Source organism: Sebastes umbrosus, chromosome 10, assembly GCF_015220745.1.
Source record: "Sebastes umbrosus isolate fSebUmb1 chromosome 10, fSebUmb1.pri, whole genome shotgun sequence".
NCBI classification, from domain to species: Eukaryota; Metazoa; Chordata; class Actinopteri; order Perciformes; family Sebastidae; genus Sebastes; species Sebastes umbrosus.
In genome coordinates this window covers 14,214,237-14,235,950 of record NC_051278.1, presented here as the reverse complement: position 1 = coordinate 14,235,950, position 21,714 = coordinate 14,214,237, and the positions used below count along the sequence as shown (strand labels likewise).

General features: G+C 42.5%; 1 protein-coding gene across 6 annotated transcripts in view; it reads right to left on the bottom strand.

The window, feature by feature from the left end:
* The window catches only part of LOC119495378 (signal-induced proliferation-associated 1-like protein 2), a 100,235-nt gene that overhangs the window by 45,084 nt on the left and 33,437 nt on the right, over window positions 1-21,714 (bottom strand). For all 6 annotated transcript variants that reach the window (XM_037781763.1, XM_037781766.1, XM_037781765.1 and 3 more), the window contains exons 2-7: window positions 17,217-19,009; window positions 11,481-11,614; window positions 10,040-10,228; window positions 3,491-3,665; window positions 2,243-2,346; window positions 12-169 (exon numbers count right to left, since the gene is read on the bottom strand). In XM_037781763.1, the coding sequence (XP_037637691.1) occupies window positions 12-169; window positions 2,243-2,346; window positions 3,491-3,665; window positions 10,040-10,228; window positions 11,481-11,614; window positions 17,217-18,729 (2,273 nt within the window). In that variant the 5' untranslated portion in view covers window positions 18,730-19,009. The remainder of the gene's footprint in view (window positions 1-11; window positions 170-2,242; window positions 2,347-3,490; window positions 3,666-10,039; window positions 10,229-11,480; window positions 11,615-17,216; window positions 19,010-21,714) is intronic.

The following is a 21,714-nucleotide window of genomic DNA, read 5'->3' as shown; positions in this document are numbered from 1 at the left end:
GTTCTGTTTACCTGTAGCAGACGTTATCAGTGCAGGGGTTGTGGACTTTGACGATGACAAACACATGTTGGAAATGAGAGCGGATGTGTTTCGGAGTGAAAGGAAGGGCTCCGGGCTCCTGGAATACTATGGTGACGATATCATTGCCGATGTGCCTCTTCCTTAATAACTAAAAAAAGGAGGGAAACATGGAGTCAAATACAGAACAAGGAGAAAAGGCATCGCATAAAAGGTGAATATAATTAAAGAGTACACCGATTTATAAACATTCATTCTTTAAGATTAAGTTTAGCATGAAAACAAAGAATCTTAGAAGTTTTAAAGCGAGATTATATAGGTTTTGTTGAACAGTGTAAATGATAAAGCGTTAAGTATAACTGACTTATAGTCAGTTAAACAGCAAAATCTATCTAGTTTTCTTACATTAGCTAACATGAGTCACCTGGTCACAACACACCAACCAAGCCGGTCTCATGCTTTTGCGTCATTTGTACGCCACGCAACAGAACTACGGTAACGTCTGCAGTTAGGTTTAGGAAACCAAACCACCTATGTTAAGTTTAGGAAAAACATCATGGTTGGACTTAAAATAAGTACGTAAACTAAGTAAATAGGTACGGAAACAACGTAACATAAGTACAGAAAACACGTAACGTAACTCACAAAAACAAAACACCGGTCTTGACCACCTGGTTAAAGGTTAGTTGATCACCTCCCAGCATAAGCGGTCTTTCTCGCTTTTTATTCTACGTCACAAACTCTGAGCGGAGCATATTTACAGATGCGTTTACATTGCAGTTAGTACAGACTACATGGTGCACAAATGACAAGCAAAAAGCAAGAAAGGTGTTCTTATTGCGCGCTAAATGCCTTGTGCATTATCGTGTTATTCATACGCCTTTTTGTGCAAACAAGCTGAAGTAACGTGTAGTGGCAGAAAATCAAAGTATACTGAATTGAGCAAGGGAGGAAAGTTTTATTGCTTATGACTACATTTTTGAATTTGTAAAGAGAAGAAATGTGTTATTTATTTTTTCAAAAGATAAATAGTGTTGCTTTAAGGCTTGGCTAGGTAATTTTTTAAACCAAACAATGTAGTTTTGGAGAAAAATCCACAGGAGAACACCATCAGATCATTTGAAATCATTTGAGTGGACAAGTCAAGGAAAAAGAAAAAAGAAAAATAAAGTGCCCATAATATTTCAAATGACAAACTGAATGTAATGTCTGTGGCATCAGAAGCACCACAAGCAGAACAACAAACCATTTACTGTAAAAAACAGTTTGTACATTTACGCTTCATGTTTTTGATTCTGAAATCTTGTGTCAAATCAAGATAAAGAGCTTTTTGGACGAGGGAGATGTTTCCTGCTAACACAATTTCGGCTTTTTTGGGTGAAGGAGACACATTCCCCTCCAAACCCAATTTAGACTGCTTGTATTATTGGATTGTGCAGATAGTTAACCTCCTGGAATAAAGTTGTCAGTGAGGGTCAACAAGAGGCCGAAACAAGCAGGATTAGAAGGTTTAGAGGTGAATTGGAAAGGATGAAGCGATGAGTGGGGTGAGCTCTGCTTGGGCCTACTGGAAGATTACCACCAGGGATTAAAGGAAACCATCCCACTCCATGAAATACAATTGGAGGAGGAGAAAACAAAAAGAGAAAGCACCCCACCTTAATCCTGCCAATCAGACATTTTAGATGATGGATTAGGTCCCTGCAGTGTTTCTCTGTAGATCCTGCCCCTGACTCACTGACTTCCTCCTTCAGTGTCTTAATATCTCTGCAGGGTTGTACCCACAGGTTTTATTATGGGCTCAAAAAGCACTTCCATACAAGCAGCGCAGAGACTAAAATGGTGAACCTCTGTAATCGTGGCTTTATCGGGCCATCGCTCGCCAGTCCACCGCTACATCCACTTAATTCCACTTGTTAGCGCAGACAGACACAGAGGCCCATCTAATACCAAGTCGGGTCCAGCCCCTGGGGATGCATTGATTAAAATCCTACTGTGGGGGTACCGTTACCATGGCAACGCTCATGCTTTCAACTGATAGGTCATTACCGCGGCAAAATGAGCCTCTGGGGAAGATTGGCAGGAGCCGGGATTGAAGATATCCTAAAAGGAAGCTGCTCGGGGACTTATTACCTCCATTAGACAAGCGGCTCACCGCACAGTAAAGCGAACAGGGTGGTCTGCTGCTGAAGGGGATAGAGCCAGGAGTGTAGGGTTTACTGACCTGCTGTCTGTTGTTGGGCGTGTAGGGGAGCATGGTGGACACGTGAAACATCAGCTCGTAGTCCTTATAGGTGGTGTAGAGGGAGTGCGTGCCGGTGGAGTCCGCTGTAAAACAGGACAAAGGCCATTGTGTTAGATAAGCCGATGATGTAATTAAATAGAAATCAAGGTAACACTTTTTATTACACAGCTCTGTTGAATACTCAATGCTGATTGGTTAATCACGGCGTTCTGCGGTCGGTTATTTCTTTATAGCAGACCGTTGCTATGTATAACAGACCATCGCTATGGGCACAGTTCCGATGTCGGACTCTGGAGGACCATTTTTGTGTCAAATTATTGATTTCTTAAGTACGTAGCTGTGTAATAAGTGGGATAATGTACAGCTAGGAGGTCATTGCTGTGAAATAAACCCCTTAGTGGCGATGTAAGACCCCGACTTGAACAATGACCGGCTCGCTGTACATTATTTCTTACTTAATAGACGGTTAACAAACAATGAAATTATAATTAATTATGTACACTAATTATTAGTGATGCTATAAGTGATGCTATTTTATATATTATATTAAGTATTTGTTAATTATTACCAAATGATTTAAAACCTTTATGAAATAATTTATAAAACATAAATAAACATTACACAGATAGATATTTTTAACACTTTGCTAATGGTTAATAATTGGTTTGTAAACCGTCTATAAACGTTATTTAAATAGATAGTTAATAGTTTGTCTATGACTAATAATTGGTTTCCGGTCTGGTATCTATGTAATGTTTACAAATCATTTGGTAACTATTAACAAATACTTAATATAGTATATAAAATGTTATAATGTGTGCAACAATAAACTGTTAATAAATAGTTTACTAATGTAATCAGAATGTAGTTGTTATCATCTCTTATCAGTTGTGACATAATATATAATTTATAAACTAATTATTACACAAACTAATGATAAAATAACAGAATTTATTGCATTGCTAATACCTAGTAAACATTATTAATTATAATTTCATTGTTTGTTTTAACAGTAAAATAACTATTAACTAACGTTTAATTAACCATTCATTAATGATGGTTATTATAAAGTATTACCAAAATCGTGATTAAAGATATATAGACTTAAGAATAACATTGTAGCCCTGCAGAAGAGCAACATGAAACAGAACATCTGCACTCAGCAGGGTTAGAAGTGTGTGGGATTTCACTCTGTGAATGTTTAGTTTGGTGCGTCTTTTATCTTACTCTTGTTATCCAGCTGAGCTCTGTACTTGGTGAAGCCTTTGAGGCGCACCCTCTGACCGAGCAGATCCAAGAACTCCTCCAGCGCCGGTCCGGCACTCTCGTTGTTGTACATCTCTTCCTCTGTGCTCTGGCCCGCTTTACAGTACAACACTCCCACCTTATGCTGGAAGCTCAGCTGGGAACGAGGAGCACACACACACAGACACTCAAGTATCATTTCCTGCCGCTGTTGTGTATCACTCACACCACACTCATATACATGCTGTACATTATGCACTCAGAGCATGCGAGTGCCCACTTTCCATCATGTCACAGCTAATGCGAAGGCCTTCATAACCCTTCCAGGAGAGAGCTGAAATCCCCTTTTGTGAAGCTGGGCTGTGAACTCTCAGGAGCTCTGAGCGGAGCATAAATCAAGCCGGGCTAATAGCTGCTACTTAAGAGCAGCTGTGGAGCAACGAGGGAGTGAATTACACACATATAGCGGGATAGCTTTGGTTTATGGCAGAAAACTCTGTAAGCTGCCAGCAATAGCTTTTTAATCTTTTTCTAAAGAAAGACTTCCTTAAGCAACACTTATGTTTGGTAAACATAAGAAGCATTGAATGACAACACTGATCTCTCCAACACCCCTCTTCTTGATTTAGCCAACAAAGAGCGCCTCGACAAGGATAAATCACAAAGAGGAATATTTATAAACCTAAAAATCTCACAGGTATTCACTGAAAGCATTATTATTATCCAGAAATGACAGATCTGATATGAACTTGTCTCGCGAAGAGGCAGGAAGACATAAAACATCCTCCTTGCACGGTGCGAGTGAGAGCCCTCTCCACCACCAACATGAATCTTTCATGGCTTACAGCTCCCTGACGCTGGCCAAGAAAGAGAGTCAAAGGGGAAGGAATAAATGAAAAATAGCCCCCTGCGTTTGGCACCTGTTACCCAACAATTCACAGCTGAGGACGGCGTGATCTTGACCCAGGGTGAATGTGTCAATACGGCAAAACGAAAAGGTTTCTCTGAATGCGAGAGCCAACAAATTGGAATTGTCTTTTCCCTCCGTCACAGGTTATCCGTTCCCGGTGTGCTCCTGACACTGCTGTCATGATGACTTCCTCTATCTGCTCTGCACTAAAGCTCCTGCGGTGGATGGAAAGCTATTACGCTATCAAGCCCAGTGGAAATGGCCTGATGTGCAATGATGTGGTCTTCTATTTTTCATCCTGCATTATACGGGCTCACTTAACCTCCTGCTCCTCTTAACAGACCGGCCGTCGGCAAGGACAATCGCATTGCCCTTTGGTGCAAAATTTGTCTCTTCCTGAAAAGTGCAAACACATCAGGACACATATAGAGATGAGTAATGCTCCGAGGTAAAGCTCATTGTGTAACCGCCTTTGATGTGTTTTTGGTGGCATCAGCTTCTGATAAGGTAGAGCAGACATAAAAAAAGCTTTATCCCATTTAACGCCTCTGTGATTAGCTAAAATATTCCACTTGCTAAAAATCTGAGCATAAGCTGCTAGACAGCAGTAATATTCTGTCTTATATATCTTTTTCCCCCTCTCCCTCTATCTGTCCAGGGCTGGAGGGCCTCCTCTCCTTCTCTTTAACAAAACAACATATAAAATGCAAAGATAGGAAGATGCTTAATGAGTGGAGAGAGAAATGAGGACAACGTTCCCCTCGGAGAGCTCTGAGACGCACCTGAGGGATTCAGCAGTGCCCTAACACAACACACAACATCACCGTGACATCTGTCTGCACTGCAGCAAAAACAAAAAATCCAAATCATGGCTCCCAAAAACCTGGCTACAATCAGCATGCATCATTACACAAACATCGCTGTTGCAATTTGTACTGTTTTTGGGGCGCAGCAACAAGATGTAAAAAGGGGAATGTAGATGTGGAGGAAAATGAGGGGGAAACATTCTGGGCACTACATACTTTCACCAAGTTAATCCTCAAGTTTCAAAGTCATGAAGGGGATTGATTTACATAAGGGAGAGGTGATTTTTTTTGGCATTGCAATAACAGCCTCAGTAGGTGGTAGATTACTTTATTTAAGTTGTGGAACAAATCTCACTTAAGCCTGAATTATACTTCAGAGTTGAGCTGTCACTGTGGGCATCAGGAGTGGTTTATGGTCCTGTTGACTAGTATGTATGTGACCTGAATAGCATAAACATTGTTACAACAATAAAGACAAACAATACAAGCAGACAAATACAACTGTCACACACTACAAATGAGTGAGCACAATATCTAGTTAATGTATAATACAAAAAAACTTTCATAATGCATAAAACAGGTCAATTTTAAAATGATTTCAGGGAAAATTTAAAAGCAATCACATGCTATTTTCTCGATCATTTAAAATTAGGGGTGGGAATCACCAGAGGCGCCACGATACGATATTATCACGATACGATATTATCACGATACGATATTATCACGATACGATATTATCACGATACGATATTATCACGATACTTAAGTCATGATACGATCTTATTGCCATTTTAAACATTTTGCGATAGGCTGAGTATATATTATATTGTGATATATTGCGATTTATTACCTTTTAAATTATGCAGTTTGTCAACATCTGTTTTATCTAATAAGATAAAGTTTCCATGCTGTTCATCTCTGAGTTTTTATTCACATATCTTGAGGTCAGAGTTCAAGGGACCCCTTTGAAAATGGCAGTTTTTCCCCGCCAAAATTTAGCGTATATTTGGAGCGTTATTTAGCGTTCTTCCCAACAAGCTAGCATGACATGGTTGGTACCAATCGATTTCTCAGGTTTTCTAGTTTCATATGATACAATTATCTTAACTCTAGCAATAAGACTGAATAGCGGCGGATTGTTAAGAGGTTAATAGTTTACATTATAAAAGATCAATACTTGACGTCTGTGTATCGATACAATATTGCCACACAAAATATGGTGATACTGAGCTGTATTGATTTTTCCCCCCACTCCTATTTAAAAAATGGACTTCAATTCCCCAATCAGCTCTGACAAATTCAGGTCATCTGTACAGCATTCCAGCGTATTTAAAAGCTTTTTCCAGTTCTGTTCAAACCTTGGGGACCAACATCGGTAGAATATTGCGAGAGCGCAGGCCATATTGATTTTGGTTTTTACACATGTATGTACACAGATAAGAAGGAACCAGTCCAAGGAGGGACTTATATATAAGAGTCAACCAATGCGAAAGTCTGCGGATAAACAGAGACGGCCATTTAGCAGCAGCATACAAGGCACAGTGGTGTACGAGATTTCCACAGCGAGTACTACTGTAAAACGTAAAGCACAATAGTATCCAACTTCTTTAGGCACTGGGCGGGTGCAGATCACCGTAATCCAACGAAGGTAAAAAAAGTGAAATAGTGAATAGGCCAAGTGACCTTTAAAAATGTCTAAATATTGTAATTACTGTAACATCTGTATATCACCTCTGTTTTAAATCCTATGTTTTTATTTACTTGCATAATCTTTCGATGGTATACTGTATTTGCTGCCAAGACCATTTTATTAATATGTAATGTTTGTTATAATTGGAAAACCACAATAAAATATTGACTATAACTGTAATAGTGTAAGTAAACTTGATAGGTAGTGTTGGGAATTGGGCGGTGTCATGCATTTATTCTTTGTTCACGTATTGATACAGAGCTCTGCAGTGAGAATGGTTTTAGGAAGAAGGTAATTTGTTCAGCATAATTGAGAAGGAAAGATTAGTAACCTCTCTCTGACCTCTGCGATGTTGTCTTTACTATCACCAAACACTATTATGTGAAGTTATACGCAGACACCTGCAGGCAGAGCCTTTATCTTGTTCATATCCCTGCTTGCTTTTATTATCAGGAATTATAAATTAAAGCTTAAAATTGCATTTTTAATTCTAAAAGCGATGCAGCTGATAAACCGTTTCTATTAAACAAGAACTCCCAGATTTTAGTCTTTAGATGGAAACAACAGATACACATTTACATCAACGGCTTTCTAAGAAAAAAATTTATCATTTGTGATTTCTATCTGCTAAAATCACAAAAATCTGATTAACAGCCTAATGCTTTTCCCAGTCCATCCGCACACACAGCTCAGCTCACTGTGATCTACAATGTGATCTAAAATACATTCACATATGCTCTGTTCTCTTCTTACATCCAGGGCCATTACAGCGCTGCTTTCAGGGATTTTCTCTCTCTGCGGAACTGATCATGAGGTTATTGTGAGAAGGCTGTCTGAGGCTGACGACGTGCTTTCTGTTCACAGCAAGAAAAAGGAGCCTTTTCACACACTCCCGACACAAAAAACAGAGGACGAACATCTCCTCAGCAGTGTGCATAAAGCTTTCTACATGCGGTAGAAGGAGATTATGCACTCAAATAAACAAAAACAGGCCTGGCAGACCACTCCAGTGTTCCTGTCCAATATTAGCTTCCTCACATAAACACATTAGAGGGGCGGTGAAAGTCCAGCTTGGTTAAAAAAAAGATTACGGGGTGCTTGGACGTATTAAACATTTGCACGGCAAGCATAACATTAATGATTAAAACAGGAGTGCACAAAAATACTGATGTCCAAATATAAAGCTGGCCTCCGCTGGGCGTTTGGTTTGAGGTCTGTGAGGTGGAGTGCCAGTTGGAAGAGCTACGAGCCCCACTTAGCCTCTCTCCTCCTCTGAAAGTACTTTCTTATATTACTTTATTGTTTTTTTCATGTGTCAGTTTATATCAAAGTCTGTATCTGCAGACAGTCTCTCATACCAAAGGCATGGGGAGGTGTGCAGCAGGTGAACAAACCCCCGTATCAGCTCCTTGAGATCTGGCAGGAAGCACCTCCTAGAGAAGTTACTTTGCCATAATTGGACACACAAAGTCTGTCATCATCTCAAGTGCGTTTAACTTGCTTTGGAGAGGACACTACACTGCTCCTGTTTACGTGTGGGTAACAAAATCTTAATATACGAGAGGGACATGGCTGACACTTTCTATTATAAGAGCCTTTCCCCTGTCAATTGGAAGGATGGGCTCATGCTAATAAATGTAATTACACTAATAAGCAGCCAATTCTCTGATAGTAAGACGAGCTGTACAGCACTAGCTAATCCCCCCCCTCACTCCTTTCCATCTTGCAGTTTCATTACATGAGAAATTAAAGGCCCTAAGATCACACAATGAATCCATCTCTGACACCTGTGACTATAGAGAGCCCATATCGCTAATAGCTATTTTATTCAAACAGAGATAATGCAAGATGACATCCTCCGCCGTGCGGGCAGAATACCAAATCACCTGCTCTCAGATGAAGTAAGTCGTCAAAAGTGAGTTACTCTAGCTTGAGTGTCCTATCAGCAGAAAATGGGTGTCAAAGTAGTCGATGCCGGCTACAGAGAGTGTGGTGAGATTCATATTGATTCTAATTAAGTGTGATATTGGCTGTCTTAAGCCTCCACGCGGGAGCCGGTGTTCATCTATAATAAGCAGCCCACATATAGGACAAAAGGTTCCTGCTGTTTGAAGTTAATCCCTCCCGATTCCTTCTATAGCTGACGCAAATGTCAGAAACAGAGACAGATATACCTTAGATCTATATCTCAATACAGTCAATCATTCTCTAGTTCCAAGATGTTATTCATATAATACTGATATGTGGCAGTGATGGCTTCAAAATTAAACAACTGGAAAATATGTGTGGATGAGAGTGAATGGCTTTACCTTCCTTTCAACATTTTGGGAAATGTGTTTATTTGCCAAGAGTTAAAGGAGAAGATCGATACCACTATCATATCCGCCCGTTAAATATGAAGCTACAGCCAGAAGCTGGTTAGCTTAGCTTGGCATAAAGACTGGAAATAAGGGCAAACAGCTAGCCTGGCTCCATCAGGAGTAGGGCTGCACCCTCTTAGTCAATTAGCTCGACTAAGAATTCTTTAGTCGATTCGTTATTTTTTATGATTTTTCCATGCTGAATGACTTATTTCCAAGAAACTAATGAGCACATCTCTGGTTAACACAAGATTTAAAGTGGTGCTTTAGTGTGATTCTTTGTGGAGAAACTCAGTTTTACAGATCTGTCAAATAAATCAACTAATCAATTAGTAAACAAAATATTTTTTCGCACTAGTGATGATTCTCTCTGACCAATCGGTGGTCTCAGCTCGCTTGGAACCTCGACTGAAGTGGTACCAAGACCGGAGTTCTGTTGGTACCATCCACAACTTTTGAAAATGGAAACGCAAAAATAACGGTTCTAATGTGTAAGGAACTGGACTGAACTGGACTGCTTGGTGGAAACGTGACTAAAGCCACTGCCACTTGACAAGTAATAGTAAGTAACACCCCATAAAACCACAATTTGTAATTTTTACACTGCAGCTTTTGTACAAAGAGCCAATAGACGTATTTCCCTAGAAACAAATGCCCCTGATCAAGGAACCTAACCAGAGACTGCTCCAGTGCTGCTTTATCATCATCATCATAAGTCTGTGGTGGCGCTCAAAACACTGAGGACACCTCCATACTCGTACTCACCCCTTGCTCGTCCAGCTTGAGTAGCTGCTCCGGGACCTTGGGGGAGTTGAGGGCCAGCCTCAGACACTGGATATTAATCTCAGGGATGACGTATTCCAGCACTTCTTTCAGAGGCAGGCCGCGGGCAGTCCCGTGTCTCGCAGTGGATGGAATGGCGTCCTCCAGGATGGCTCCACGCAGTGTGGTCAGCTGGCAGAAAAGACAGATGATGAAGCTTTATCCAGTGAAGCTGCAAGAGTCTTATGAGGCCTTGATGTCCCTTCGTACAATGTGTTGAGGTTAGGTCTGTGTGCACAATCAATATGTGATTTCATTCATTTAGATCTCACTGAGCCATTATATTTTATTTCAAAATGTTGGAAATGAAAACCAGGCTTATAAGCTCGCTGCTGTGTGAGCCAGTCATAATATCTTTTATGTTATGCCATATTATTTAGGGCAAGAGCTCCATTACGGCTCCATTGGAAGGCATTAGGAACTCTCATTCTAAATAATTAAGATAAGCTAACTGAGCACTAGATGTTAAGTGGTATTTTACTCGTAAGATCATTAATGTGCCAGTAAATCGTGACCCAAACGGCTTCAAAACACCCACTCTGTAACCTTGTGTTGTTGTTTGGAACATCACAGACACATTTACGCCCATAAATCCCATTTCCACCCGCACAGCCTGCGGACACGACTGTCAGCAGTCAGCAGCTGTCCGAGAGAGAGAGAGAGAGAGGCTTTCTAAAAAGCAGATTACTTAAGAGACTTAGAGAGGAAGAGCGAGTAGGAGTGGGACAGGGAGGCAGAGAGCAGCGGGGCTAAATGATAGGAGCACAGGCAAATAGACGCTCCAGTGGTTGGGGAGTTAGAACATTGTCTGCGTGCTACTTGCAGGGCTACAGTGACCCAGATACATTGTTTTATCGTGGGAGTGGTGCTTTACACCAAGAATGGCTCTGGATATCAGTGACATTTCCCTGCCTGACACATCTGTTGCACCTGAATTATTCAGAGGATGAGACCACCCAGCATCAATCAAGGAGAGGTTTCTGTACCACCAGGGACTGTGCATCTCAGTCTGTGGATGAATCATGTTGTGTGTAGATGCGCGTGCACGGGTGTGTGCGAGAGAGCGAGGGTGATCACGCTGACTCCGATAGACTGCATCAGTGTTTGCATGACTGGCCAACTGAGTCACAACTGGCACCGACTCGCTGGGAGCAGATTTAGGAACGGAGAGCTGCGAGAAACCTCCTCAGTTTTCAGGGGTACTGAAGCGTTCCTGCACTCCTGTACTGCTTCAATGAGTCCTGAGCTGAGAATTCAATATCTGAGAAATATGCTTTAAAAGCATGTCCTGGCTTCTAGTCGGTTCTTTAATAGAGCACCCCTCATAGTGATTTAAGACAACAAGCGGTGCAGAAAAAGTGCACATTGTGTGTATTATAGTTACCTGACTGGTCCTGAAGGTGACTCGGTAGTTGGACTGCATTCCATCTTTCTCCTTCCCATCGTCCAGCCTCTCCCTGCGGACGCTGACCGCCACAGGCCCCAGATTGTCATCGACCCCGAAGTAGTTTTGATGCTCTGGAGGAATTAAAACACACATTAAAGGAACAGTGTGCAACATTTCAGGGGATCTATTAGCAGAAATGGAATATAATATTCATAACTATGTTTTCATTAGTGTATAATCACCTGGAACTAATAATCATTGTGTTTTTGTTAGCTTAGAATGAGCCCTTCATATTTCCATAGGGAGCGGGTCCTCTTCACAGAGTCCACAATGTTGCTCCTCCATGTTTCTACAGTAGCCCAGAATGGACAAACCAAACTCTGGCTCTAGCGAGAGCCTTTCACGTTTTGACGTTACCTGAAGGCCACCGTAGTTCTCCTACACGCTTGTGAAACTGTGGTAACGTGAGACGCAGAGTGCAAAACCGTGGTTACCGCCAGCTGCCGTCTGACAGCCGTTGCTCCTAAAGTAGAGTTATTATGGTATAGATTAACACATTTTTTCACTCGCCGGCTCACGTTACCGCAGTCTTGGAAAGGGAGGAGTGAGCGGAGGGGTACTCAGTTGGTTGCAATCTGTAACCACACCACTAGATGCCGTCAAATCCTACACACTGTCCCTTTAAGTGCTCTGAGTTGACAACAGCTTCACTGAATTGAAAAACCTCTAGTTCCAAGAAGTCTTGCAAATTGAGAAAATGACTGTGCATTGTATTGACTTATTTACACTGTGGTTATACAGTATATTGTGTGTGGTAGATGCACATATTTGTACATATTTCTTCACTTCTCTTTATTATCTATTTATATTTCTCTACATATATTGTGTTATATATTGTGTCGTTATGTACATAATTTACATGTTACATATTCCTTTATTTCAATTTTTCTTGTATTTCTTTATGCTTTTTATATTAGAGCAACTGTAACATCCCAATTTCCCACCGGGGATCAATAAAGTATTTCTGACTCTGAGACAGACTTTTCAGAAGAATAATCTATAACCTTGTTCACGTCTTTATCAAATCACCGCTTTTGCTTTCAAGGAATATCAATTTACATTATTGAGCCCATATATTTATTTATTTGTGTAAAAATCTCTGTGTGGATTGGTTGTGGGCGAGCGGTGACACTGATTACAGAAAGCAGCGGGGGTCCAGCGGAGATTTGAAATTGATTCATTTTGGATTAGAGCCTGGCGTGTAGTGGTAGCAGCGCTGGGATTTAAAAAGCAAACAAACAAATAAAAATAGAACGCTGGACAGTTTGACCCACTCCGACCCAGATACTCCACACAGCGTCGTGCTGCTCACAATATGAACACATGTAGAGCAAAGTGTTTTTATATAGGCACGCTTTTGTTCAGCATGATTCAGTATTAAATATGAATTAGGGACTCTGATTAAAAAATAATAATAATGCTTTAGATTATTCATTGTTGCATTTATGATCCCACAACACGCACACCTTTATAATGCTGACTCGCAGACCTACCAGGGAACAAAAGGGATTTTTGGGGGGCTTTTTGTATCTGGACTATGACTCACCCCACTACAGATAGAGAGTCTGCCACCGCAACAAAGAGCAGGCTTGACAAACTATGCTAAAGTTAAGGGACACATCACTCAATGCTTTTGTTTTCATGGCATATTGCTTTCATTCAATAATTGACCGAGCAGGGAGGAAGAATATGTGGTGAGAGACGGACAAGGCAAAGTTTCCTGGCTACATTTAAACCCAGTGGTTACATGGTATGTGCCTTAAACCACCAGGCCACCAGGATGTCCCCTCCGGTCAGGCTCAGAGTATTTATGTCCTTTAGAGGAACAGTTTTTGACATTTTTGGACAATTCAATCAAGAATAGCGCTTAACAGCAGCCCACTGTTTCTAAATGCTTCGGATGGGTTGAATACAGAGGTCAAATTTCATGTATATGATGATCGAAATTAAGTTAGTCACACACCAGATTGGCATCAAATATGGTATGAATATTAATTATCCCCGAAGGATGACTCTTAATTTTGTCATACAGGGACAACATTTGTCCCTTGTCCAACACTTTGATTCTCAAACATTGATGATAAGATTTTCAGGAAACTTCCTGGGGATATTCATGGCGCTCAGACAAAGTCTCCTGATGTTTTTGTTTTTATAACCCCCTCACCTCTCCAGTGTACACAAAAATGACAAACTATAAGGGGCAGATTCTCGTTAAATTCCCCTGCCAGGATGCATACTTGCTAATTTGTGGACACTCAGTGAGCTTTCCTCTTTTGTCACCCTCAGGTCGAGATGTTAATTTGTGCAGTAAATGTATAATAATCTAATGGAAATTATGCTTGCAAACTGAACATTTTAGCCTCATTTCTGGCAGGGCTTCAAGAATAGCAATGTTTCCAATGTTTTGGTCATTCTTTCCAGCAGTTTTGTATTGTGGGGTTTAATGAAAAAAGTAATGAACACTACGGGGGTGACTAGCAGGGATTTAGACTTTTAGTCTTACTAGATTTAAGCATTGTAAGAACCAGTACTAAGTTCTGTGTTGACGTAGAAAGTAACTGCCTCAATAATACACTCAGAATACAGTGTACTTATTGAGAATATTGTAAAGATATAGTATCATTGCAAAACATATCTTAAGTGTCAGTCCAATAAAGGTCGAAGTATGTGTGTGTGTTATGAGTACATGGACAAGAACAGAGCTTTGCACACACAAAAAGCGGTGCCTTGAGCAAACACCCCCTAATCCAGACTAAAGCCGGAGAGAAAGACCAGGATTCAGCAGACAACAAAAGAAAAACCTCAGCAGGGACTCAAAGCACTGACACTCGCTAAGAGATTTCTGCAGAGATTTTTGACATTGCATACATGCCATGTAGAGCACGCAACGTAAATACGCTGATTCTCGTCACTGTGGCATTAACGTCGGGGCAAAGCACATATCAGCATGAATAATAAATTGATTGTATGGAGGCAACGCGGGGTTAACCGCCTGAGGAATGCATGGCTTGTCAGGGACAGGGGAGTGAGGGGAAATGCTCTGTGAGGCATAAGGTCAAATGATGGCAGGAGGCCTAGTGGCCTCTGTATACGAGCCAACAGGCATCAAAATACTGACGGCACAGCGAGGGAGACGGTGTCGACTGTGTAGGAAAGCTCTTTGTCAACACATTTCAGTAACATGTCACTGTTACTCATCACATGGCGCTGACAATTTGCCAAGGGTTGCAGAATGTATAACTTTGATTGTGATGTCAAATAATGCCTCTTCTCCATCTTCCTGTCACTCCACACTGCCTTCAAAATCTTTAATCTTTATGTCCTTACTTCTTACATTTGTAGCTCTAAAACTTTATTTCAGGTCACGTATTTCCATATATGGCAGAGTTCACATCAGAGTCTCTCAACGACGGGGCGTGATCCGAGAAAAAACAATCATCCATCCACATCCAAAAAGGCTGATAACCCCTGGTTCACCCTCTATTGTTTATCTCAATGTCTACCCACATACAGACCCTTTTACAGTTTGCAAACAATGATGACGTACGTAAGTGTGCACACGCAGTTTGGTAACGGAAGTACACCGAAAGACCAACCAATCTTCTGAACATCACCAATTAACACGGTCACTCCTTAAACCGAAACACCTGTTGCTCTGAAACGGCGGCGATCCTGTTGAAATTCAGTAGAACTTGAGTCCGCTGTTGGAATCTCGATTCTGACAAGTGAACACACAACAACCAGACATTTTGATGCTGGCAACAGTTTTAATTAAATTTTTAAAGCTTGCTAACTCGTCTTGATGTCTGGGGCAAAACGCTACTTCCGTTGCCAACATGCGCGCACATGTTTTTGATGACGTTGGCTGTAAAAGGGTCTATATATGTAGCCATGACCTGTGTGTGACAAGTCTTGGCCTGTGGGTGTGGATGAAACGTTGTCCATTAGTGCAGCCTGGGGAGAAACACTCCTGTTGCTAAGGGAAGGAGGGCTTTAGGCAATCAATAGGATCAATGTTCAGCCCAGGTTGATAAAAGCTTGCCCTAAAGAGGTGACACACGGCCATGTTTGTGCGATAGTGTGAGTGTGTGTGTGTTTATGGTGAAGCAGAGGTGACGACAGACTTGTCTCTCCGATAAAACACCTCATGAAAAAAGGGCAAGGGCTACCACCACATAGGCACACACTGTGAAAAGGCGTCTTCTGTAAAAGCTATAATCAAAATGAAACTGACAGCAACAACACGGAGCATTTCAATTATACATTGGCCTGCCATAGAAATAGGCTAAAATCATACCGCAACTACATCAGGGATGCGTTCACTGTCCGTGAACACTACGTGAGTCGCTGTAAATGATTATCAGAGGGAGCTCAACGGTACATTCAAACACACTGTAAGTAGAGCAGCTCCGTAATGGTCTCGTTAACTGGAGACGATTGAGTTTACACACTGTGACACTGAAGAATATTTGAACACAGAGTATCTTTTAGAAGAAGGTCAGGCATCTCTCAGTGTAAAAGGTGAAGCAGCTGTTTTCTGGAGAGGCTCAAGAATGGGTAATTCAATCTGCTGAGAGCGACGGACACAGACAGTGGGGAAAAACAGATATGTATAATGCGGTGATGGGTCGGGGTCTGCATGGTATTTCCAGTCACATAGGTGTTTTAATGAGGGGACCCGGGGCCATGGAATAGTTTTACTGACCCTAAAGTTTCATAGGAGGGGTCCTCACACCCTTGCGGCCCCCATGGGGAACAGCTGCAGCGCACCCTCTCGCTCACCTCTCTCTTCTCACATGACTAATCACAGCTTCTCCGCGGGGTTCAGGGCAATATCACAGGGAGGACATGACCGTTCCTCTCCCGAGGAAGTGAAACACACACCCTCGCACCAAACACAAGCCTGCTATTGTTCTGGCCCTCATTTCATCTGGTCCTACAATAATAACTGGATACAAGATATCTGACCCAATGAGCAGAGGCTGTTCCATTTGGGAACTCACTCTCACACGGCATTGTGCAAATAGTTTTGTTTCAAGGAAATGGATTTGGCCTGGAAAGTTTAATAATCCTCAACACTGAGTCATTTAAATCTTCCTGTATCATCACTGTTTAAAGGGCAGGTCCATCTGCCGTCCTTTCTGGGTTTCTCAAATGGAAACGCCCACTCAGCCGTCAGCAAAAAGCAGTGACGTAGGTTACCAAAGTAGGCTAATCAAGAAGGTTATGAATAATGTGAACGCTCGCAATCAGACAGCCCTTTTAGACGTGGAACTGAAGCCGTCATCTATGCTCTCTTCAAAGCCACCAGACTCCCTTAACAAAAACAGTAATTTTACCTCGCAGAACACAGCAGTTGCTGGTTTACCGCTGCATCGATGGGTTAGTTTTTTTGTGTTTTTGTGTGTATATCGGACCTGAACTAATGTGGTGTCCACACAGCATTACATTGCTTAGCTTCTGTGCCGGTACTCCTGTCTGCTTCTCCAAACTGGGAGCGTGCCGACCGCCATCTGAGTGACTGTATTTAACGTTAATACACTGACTATAAGGATGTATATATACTGAATACGTAGTAGCCTCATCATGCAAAAACAATAATAATGAACCCACCATTTAATCTATTTAAACTCACACATCATCATCATCATCATCATCATCATCATTCCTTACCTCTCCCATAGAAGTACTTGTGGTAGTAGTATGCTCCAAGGTCGATGTGCTCAATGATGTAGCGCTTGACCTTCTCCCGGTGGATAGGCTGGTTTTCTCGAGGCACCTCCAGCACAGAGACTCCTGCGTTGGTGCAGTGGGAACTTAAAGATGATTCGAAAGAGCAGCTCTCGGACATACCGCTGTAGTTGGCACTGTTGGCTCTGGAGAGGGAGATCCTCCTCTCGCCCTCGCCGCCGATCTCATTGCGAAAGTGAGGACAGGTCAGCACTAAGCTGTTGCTCTTCCCGTCCCCCTCATCGACATCCAGGTTCTCCTTTGGGTTCAAGTCCTCCCTGCTGCCCAGTGGAGACTCAAACATGGGTGTATTTCCACTGCTACATCCTGCTGCTCCGCCATCCATCCCTGGTCCGGGTCCGGGTCCGGCCACAGCTCCACCTCCGGGCAGCACAGCTCCAGGCACGAGTCCAGCTGAGGCAGCTGAAGCCCCGGTAGTGGTGTTCTTCCTCTGGCTCAGGGTAGCTCTGCTCGCCACCGCCTCACTGATGTTGAAAAGAACGCTCTGGACATCATAGTGCGCAAAGCATTTCTGGAAGCTGAGTGGTCGCCGGTCGTCTTCTAGTGAGAGCCGCAAAGCATCACTCTCACTCTTTATGGTCCGCAGTTTCCTGAAGAGAGATGTTTCAGACGATTCAGATTTAAGGCGCCTCATGAAGGACTTCTCCGGCTCCCGGCTGTAGATGAAAGAGTTGTCTACATAGTCATAGCCCGGGATGTGGACTATCTCACCCCTGGCGATCTGGGCTGCTGTCTGCAGGCTGGGGGAGAGGGCGGCGTCACAGCGCAACAACTCTGGGAAACCCATAGGCGGTATGCTACGGTGGTCCAGGGTGTCCACTCGGTAGCCCCTAAGCATGGTAAAGAAGCCGTCTGCGCTCAGGCCCTGGCGGTCAATAGAGGATGTGCTGCCGTATTCGCGGTGCAGCGACGCCCCGGTGTTTGGATTGACAGCGTTCTGGTCCATTATGTCCTCAGAGTCAATGTCACTAATGGTGACATCGCTGTTACTGCGTTGGCGGATAGGGTGGAGGCCCTTCAGTGGGGAGTGGCTGAGGAGGTCACTCAGTGTGTATTTGTCAGTGTAGTCAACCTCCAGGCAGACTGCTTCGCCTTGCTCCAGTATTTCCACAGTGTGCTCCTGCTGGCCGTTCTGAAATACTGGTATCACACTCTGATAGTTCGGTGAAGGCCGTCCGTCCCATCCATCTTTCCTTGGTGGCCAGTCTGTCACCCTGGCCCTGACGCCCATTTTAGGCATGGCTGGATTACCATTTGTTTTGCCGTCAGGTTTCCCCTGCATGCTGGGGGCTGGTGGTCCCATGCTACCATTCAGAGCTTTGAGTTTCCTGTTGAATAGCTCCTCTGACTGCATCGCTCTGGAGTATTCTTCTGGGCCTCCCACAGTTCCCACGAGGTTTGATTTGTTATCCGTCACAGGACTCAAAATACTCATATCCTGCTGGCAGACTCCTCGAAGAGCAGACTTTCAGGACCCTTCTTCATTACATCATGTGATTTGCTCACTGGTGATCGGCGGCGGAGGAGGAGGAGGAGCCTCGTTCCTGAGTCAATGAAGCAGCCGTCGTCATAACTCACAGAAGGCGGCTGGCACGGCGATCAACACAGCATTTGGATGTCAAGGACAAGTGTCTGAGGGGCGCTGAGGCACAGCGGAGTGGAGTCTTTTCTCACAGCGTGCCGCCAATGCAGAACGACAGCTGGGAGAGTTGGATCTATGGCACAGAAACAAAAACACAGAAGAAAATGTTAGCACACGGCAAGAGGAAGAGAACGCTGCAACTGAGACATTTTCATTTAAAACGCAGGGAAACGCTTCCTCAAAATGACCCCGAAACACGGCACATTCAGTTCAGCTATAAAAATGATCACACTGCTGACCTAAATTGTCTGCACCCTGTTATCTTGTAATAAACTCCCACTCAGGGGTATGTAGGGCTGTATTAGCTCAGGAACTATGCAGAGCATATCATCGAATACGGCTAATTAGTGTATTTGAGAGGAGCTGGTGCCATTATGGGTTTATAACAAGATAGATGTATATCTTTGTTGGTGCTTCCAGCCAATGCCTAACAGATGGCGGTGAAGCAAATTACAGCAACAAGAGGCAGATGTTCAGCTAAATGTTCACATGTACCAATATCTGATCCAACCGCTCGCAGCCTCATCGAGCCTGCAAATTATACAGGAGGGATAGTTTTGCATATTCAACGCCAATGCCACTTCGCCTTTTTATTGGATGTAGTTGGTTAGGAGGAAAATTAATTGGCTATGACAAATAAAAAGTCATATATATATTAGGGCTGTCAAAGTTAACGCAATAATAACGCTTTAACGCAAATAAATAAAGCTAGAGTGAAACCATTGGTACCATGTCATAATAGCTTTCGCAAAGGAGGCTGAATAACACAAAAGTTTGGTGAGGAAAAACTGTCATGGCCATTTTTAAAGGGGTCCCTTGACCTCTGACCTCAAGATATATGAATGAAAATGGGTTCTATGGGTACCCACGAGTCTCCCCTTTACAGACATGCCCACTATATGATGATCACATGCAGTTTGGGGCAAGTCATAGTCAAGTCAGCACACTGACACACTGACAGCTGTTGTTGCCTGTTGGGCTGCAGTTTGCCATGTTATGATTTGAGCATATGTTTTATGCTAAATGCAGTACCTGTGAGGGTTTCTGGACAATATTTGTCATTGTTTTGTGTTGTTCATTAATTTCCAATAATAAATACATACATATGTTTGCATAAAGCAGCATATTTGCCCACTCCCATGATGATAAGAGTATTAAATACTTGACAAATCTCCCTTTAAAAGGTACATTTTGAACAGATAAATGTGTGATTAATTTGCAATTAATAGCAATTAATCATGGATAATCATACGATTAATCGCGATTAAATATTTTTAATCAATTGACAGCCCTAATATATATATATATATAATAGCCACAAATTCACTGAAATATAAGGTTGTGGTCCACTCCACTACAATAACAACCACAAGAACGTTTGCAAGTTTACTCTTTCCCCTTGTTCAGTTTTGTTCAGCTGGGGGAATAATAAACAGACAAAAAAGCTGATATCAGCAGTTTTACTCATTAACCTGAACGTCTGAGGACAGAGGGAAGGAAAGTCAGCTTGTCCTTGAGAAGCAGCTTCGTTCCCTCTTGGGGATTCCAGATGTCAGATACACTCGTGTTGCAAACTCACATGGTTTCCATTTTTATCCATGAGTAATGTTTCTGTATATCAGCCGTGTGCTCTTAAATAGGCGCCGGGTTGGTCATATAGCCTCGTTCAACTGCGGGAAACGATTCGACATGGACAATGTAATAAAGACGCTAACAAACAAAGACTGTACTGTATACTGATGCTGAGGAAGTGAGTGTCTCATCAATCCCATCCCATGCTATCAGATATGTCGTATGGTCCAGAGGGGGTTAAGTGACTGAGGTGTTACACTGGATTCATCTCCTCAAACACTGACTTCTGCATGGAAGATCACACCACACCATGTCACAATAGAGACTACAAGTCTTCCTACATTGACCTAAATGCTTTTTTCGTGTTCTTTGGGGCTGCTGGTGTGCCTCATTCCTCCCGTTACTGCAATCATGTGAAAACCCTGTGAGTTATCAAGTAAACCCTCCATATCACAGAGAACAGGGGCACTGGATTGCTAGTTGTTCTTTTTGCTTCAATGAAGATGAGAAACCCTGTTAAAGCTAAGGTTGGTAATATTCAAAAACGTTTTTTGTTATATTTGTTGAAATTCTTTTAACATCACGACTAGGGCTGCCCCCTCTTAGTCGACTTGTCGGCCGTTTTGAGCCTAGTCGACCAAGATTTCTAAGGTCGATTAGTTGTTTTTTATGCTTGTTTCATGCTGAATAGCTTATTTCCAAGAAACTTATGAGCACATCTCTGGTAAACAAGAGATCTAAAGTGGTGCTTTAGTGTAATTCTTCGTGGAGGAACTCAGTTTCACGGATCTGACAATTAAATCAACTAATTGATAAGTCGACAAAATCATATGAGTGTTAGTCGATTACGAATTTCTTTTGGTCGCCCTGACGCGACGGACTGTCAGTGTTGCCGACCCTTTCACTCTAGATTTAGGGACTTTTGAAGCTAGTGCTGTTGGCTACTTTCATTGGCAACACTGGGTTTTTCAGTTGGATCATTTTTAAAATCTAGCGTACTCTTGCTAGCTTGTCAAGATTACCAACCCAACATTAAAGCTATTCTCTTTGTGAGGTTTCACTGTGAACTTGATAGATGAAGTTGGGCCTGGCGTCCCAAGCTTGGCTTCAGCTCCGTCCACTGGCCTCTAACATGATATCTTCTGTTCCCAGACAACTGTTTACATTTCTCATTTAGGAGGGTAAACTATTTCAGGATGAAAATGT